General features: G+C 41.7%; 1 protein-coding gene across 2 annotated transcripts in view; it reads left to right on the top strand.

Moving 5' to 3' along the window:
• The first annotated feature begins 2,399 nt into the window (after positions 1-2,399).
• The window catches only part of Hbs1l (HBS1 like translational GTPase), a 95,911-nt gene continuing 93,835 nt past the window's right edge, over positions 2,400-4,475 (top strand). The window contains exon 1 of one of the 2 annotated variants that reach the window (XM_004628568.2): positions 2,400-2,622. In XM_004628568.2, the coding sequence (XP_004628625.1) occupies positions 2,580-2,622 (43 nt within the window). In that variant the 5' untranslated portion in view covers positions 2,400-2,579. The remainder of the gene's footprint in view (positions 2,623-4,475) is intronic. The other variant, XM_023712177.1, reaches the window with a different exon arrangement.

Raw genomic sequence — 4,475 nt, 5'->3', positions numbered from 1 at the left:
AATAAACCTCTTCCTTAATTTTGGATGTTAGATATTTTGTCCCACAATGAATGATACAGAGCCTCATTTTTTTTTGTTGCACAATCCACCTTGTTTATACAGTACTGTAATATTTCCTGATCGTACTGTAGTACAGTATAATAGTTTTATGCTATATATTACAATAGTGCATGTAAAAGTTGTACAAAGAAAAGCAAAATAATAAGGTGAAGTTTCCTTTGACCATCTCTTTGTTCTGAACATTGTAATGTAGTGGCACATCATTGATGACACAGAATGAAATTATATACTACCTCCTAGGCAGGAGCATTGTTTCCTTACTGTGTTTGTGTGATTAATTCATAACTCATTTACATCAGAGTGTATTTAAATTGGTAATTGGCGATTACAGTGGGGATGAAAGCTGATATTGGTGTATATATACGAGCTCAGGGCCTGGCACAAGCTGGACAGCTGCTCTACCACTAGCATACATCCCCAGCCTTTTTCCTAACATTTGAAGAGAAGGTCTAAGTTGCCCAGGCTGGCCTAGAACCTGTGATTCCTCTGCCTCAGTCTCCACTTTAGCTGGGATTATAGGTATGTGCCACTAAGCCAACTAATAACAATACTCATTTATTTATTTATTTATTTATTTTTTGTATTTTAGGGAAGGGCCTACAGGGTATTCAGGGTTTCACTACTAGATTGGACTCATAGTGATCCGCCTGTTTACAGCCTCCTAAGAGCTGGGATTACAGACACACACCACCATGCCCAGTCTCAATTGCTGTCTCAGCACACCCTGAGGCCGGGGCTGGCATGGTAGGCCCAGGGATTGAACCTTTTTAATCTGTTGAGCTATTTGGCCGGTCCTAACAATATTCTTTTAAACATCTTCTATGTTTTCTGCTAAATAGTTATGTGCAAATAAAATTATTATTCTTCACAATGCTGTGCATTACATAGCATTATGACCTCCATTTGACAAAGAAACAGACTACAACATAAAAAGTTACTTAAAAGTATAAAATGAAGAAAACATTTAAAAGCTGTACAAAATTAGCAGCTAATTCTGTGTAAAGTTTTATTTTATTTTTTGGCGGAACTGGGGATTGAACTCAGACCCTTGTGCTTGCCAGGCAAACACTTATTTTACTGAGCCATCTCCCTGGCCCCTAAAATTTTATTTTGGGACCATATTAAACATCAATCAATGATAGCTAAGAACAACCATTTGGTAGTCAGAGATATTCAACTGCCTGTATAAGTTTGCGTGCAAGCCATTTCCTAATGTGAATTGAGTTTGTATAATTCTCATTTCTATTGTGCATTAAAAAAACCAGAATAAGGGCTGGCCAGATAGCTCAGTGCAATGAAGGGCATCCTCGTGTGCCATGCCGGCCCCACTCCTGGGGTGTGCTGAGAGGGTGATTGAGACTGGGTGTGGTGCACACGCCTGTAATCCTAGTGCTCGGGAGGTTGAAAACAGGAGAATCACTACGAGTCCGAGCTACATAGTGAGACCCTGTAAACCCCATAGACCCTTTACTAAATACATTAAAAAAAAAAGAACAAAAACAAAAAACCTGAATAAGCTTCAAGTCTTTGGTATAAACTGACATTTGGATGTGAAGTATCATCATTCCAAAATACAGGTAAATGAAGATGTTTATGAAGTATGACAATGAGGTTGGTTTTTTACATGCAATGATTAAGTTTATGTTTCAGGAATGAGGACATTTAGTAATAGGCTATTTAAATATAGGCATCCACGTTTCATCAGGACCACCAAATGCCAGTGCGGTCTAAAGAGCTACATTGTAGTGTTAGCACCCTACACATGCCTACGTGATCAATGAAAGCTAATGAATACTTCATAATGTTGCTGCAACTGTATACAGCTAAGGGCTGTGAGTTATTAACGCTACTAACGCTGGGTTGGGCTCATTCATGAAGCCGTACAAAAGCATGGTGACTTACTGTGGCTGGATTCTAAACTTAACCATGTCTGCTTGTTTCTTTTTCTTTCTTTGTTTTTTGTTTGTTTGCTTGTCTAAAAACCTTGTCTTCTCGCTAAAGTGTAAACTATGTCTTACACCACGTTCATATAAATTTGTTGAATGACTATTGCGTACCCAAATAGGCATCAGAAATCAAAGTCTGATAATGAAATGTCTGTTTTCATTGAGCACACAGACAATTTTTCTAGATTATCAGAAATCAAATCCAGAAAACAGTGTAGAATGCCGGCCTGGGTCTAGGATATCCGCTCCCACACCATTAAATCGTAGGTGGTGTAATCTCTGGATTTTAACATCCGGTTCAATCCCCGAGCCCTTAACCCAGGCACACCGCACACGCCCCGCCCCTACCGCGCGCAGGAGTGCGCATGCGTAGCTGGGAGGCGCTCTGTGACCCTGAGAGGCTGCCGTCGCGCCGTGCGCGGGTGAGACGTCGCGCGTGCGCAGTCTCCCCTCCCAGCGGCCTGCCGGAAGCCAAGATGGCGCGCATCTGGTCTCCGGGTCGAGGTTGGCGCCTTCGCAGTGTCTGAACTGAGTAGTTTGGAAGCGGCTGTGGCAAACGTCCTGTCTGCCGTCATGGCCCGGCATCGGAATGTCCGAGGCTATAACTACGACGAAGGTAGGTGGCGGGGCCGCGCTGGGACCTCGTCGCTGTTCGGCGGGGAGCCCAGCCTGTCGGCGTCCGCTTGGATCCTGGAGCCCGCCGCGGGCCGGACTCCTTCGGGGGCCGCACTGGGGAACGTAGCGCATCGCCCCGGCGCCGGTGAATGGCCTGGAAGGTGGCTTCCGCCCTCGGGAACCGATTTGTTTAGGAAGCGGGAGGTGCCGTGCAGCATATGGAACGGCTGTGCCGCAGCCTCGGGGTTCTGCGCTGTTGGACACGTAGACACGGTCATTTAGTTCATTGTTTTTTAAAAATTTTTTTTCGAGGCCGGCTACTCGTGTGCCTGGTTTTAACTTCTCTCCCCAGAATCCCTTTTTGAGAAATGTTTGTGAAACTCTTGTAAAACGCAAATATTGACTTAGTGCCTGTGATCGACTAATCTGCTGTAACCGTGTGTTTACATGCTGAATGTTTCTGTGTATTCACACTTTTTTTTAGTACAGGACCTGACTTGAGCTGATACGTTTTTCAACGCGTCTCAAACGGGGGATGTAGAAGACGGTAGAGAAAATACATGTTAAAAGGCCACAATTCCGTAGATAATCTTTACTCAGGCATTGGCAGATAATGTTCATTATAAATGGCTGTTGGAATGGAAATAAAAAACAAAAATACATCGAGGAGAACATTGATTTTAAAAATTAAATGAAGAAAAATATGTATATCAATCTTCTAGGAGTTTAAATGGAGTTAGAGGTATTAGAAGGAGCGCATCATGGAGTAATTATAGGCATCACCAGGCATTATAGAAACTAAAAATATAAATAATTATGTACTAATGGAGAATAGACTTTTTTTTTTTTTTTTTTTTTTTTTTTTGGTATAGGATCTAAGAGTCTCACTACATAAATTGGACTCATAGTGATTCTTTTTTGCGGAACCGGGGATTGAACTCAAGCCCTGGTGCTTGCCAGGGAAGCGCTTATTCTACTGAGCCGTCTCCCCAGCAGGAGAATAGAAATAAAGAGCTATTTATAAAGTGCAGAGCATGCAGTGCTTAATATATTGATGGTTATTATTAGCATCTCTGTTCTAGATTGTTCTAGAGCATTAGTATTAGAGTGCTTTACTAATGGGGGGACAACAACCTAGGCAACGTCTGAAGACTGAACCAGGCATGCATTGATTTTTTTGGTTATTTATTTTAGAGTGGAGGTCCTTTTCAGCAAGTATTATGTCTGTAAATATTGGCATAGGGTCCAAATCACCTGAGAAATGACTTTAGACTGAGAGGGAATTTTGCAGCTGGCAAATAAGGGACATGAATAAAAATATTATTTTTAAAATAATATTTTTTCAACCAATAATAAATGTTCTAAGGTTGGTGAATAATACTAAGTTATTGAGGAGGTCTCTGAAGAGATAAGAATACTATGCTTAGAGTCTGAGTGATGCTACAGGAAGTGATGACAGTGGTGTGGGGCTATAAAAGAACATCTAATTCAGAGCGGGTTGGGGATTCGAGCAGGGTGTCTGGCAAAGCTTGCTGGAAGAGAGATGCTTGGCATCAGGGTATGAGTGCTAATATTTTCTCTCCTTGGGTAATTGAGGGTAGACTATCATGCTGCTTTGAAAAACAGTTGTTGACATCATAACCAAGTTGTTCTGTAGCAAATGAGGTTCATCCCTTTTTCTTATAAAATTAATTCTTCTTCAGGGTCCAGTTTCTTTTCTTTAATGAAGCTTTACTTTAGATTCTCAGAATAATAATGCAAACATTTGAAAAAGTAATTTAAGGGGGCCTGCCCCTTAGCTCAGTTCTTTAAGTGGCTGCTTCAACAAAGCAGTCAGGCTCAGGTGCTGTGGTT

Source organism: Octodon degus, unplaced genomic scaffold (genome assembly GCF_000260255.1).
Source record: "Octodon degus isolate 3935 unplaced genomic scaffold, OctDeg1.0 scaffold00024, whole genome shotgun sequence".
NCBI lineage: Eukaryota > Metazoa > Chordata > Mammalia > Rodentia > Octodontidae > Octodon > Octodon degus.
The sequence above is the reverse complement of the archived record's forward strand: the minus strand, read 5'-3'. Positions and strand labels throughout refer to the sequence as shown.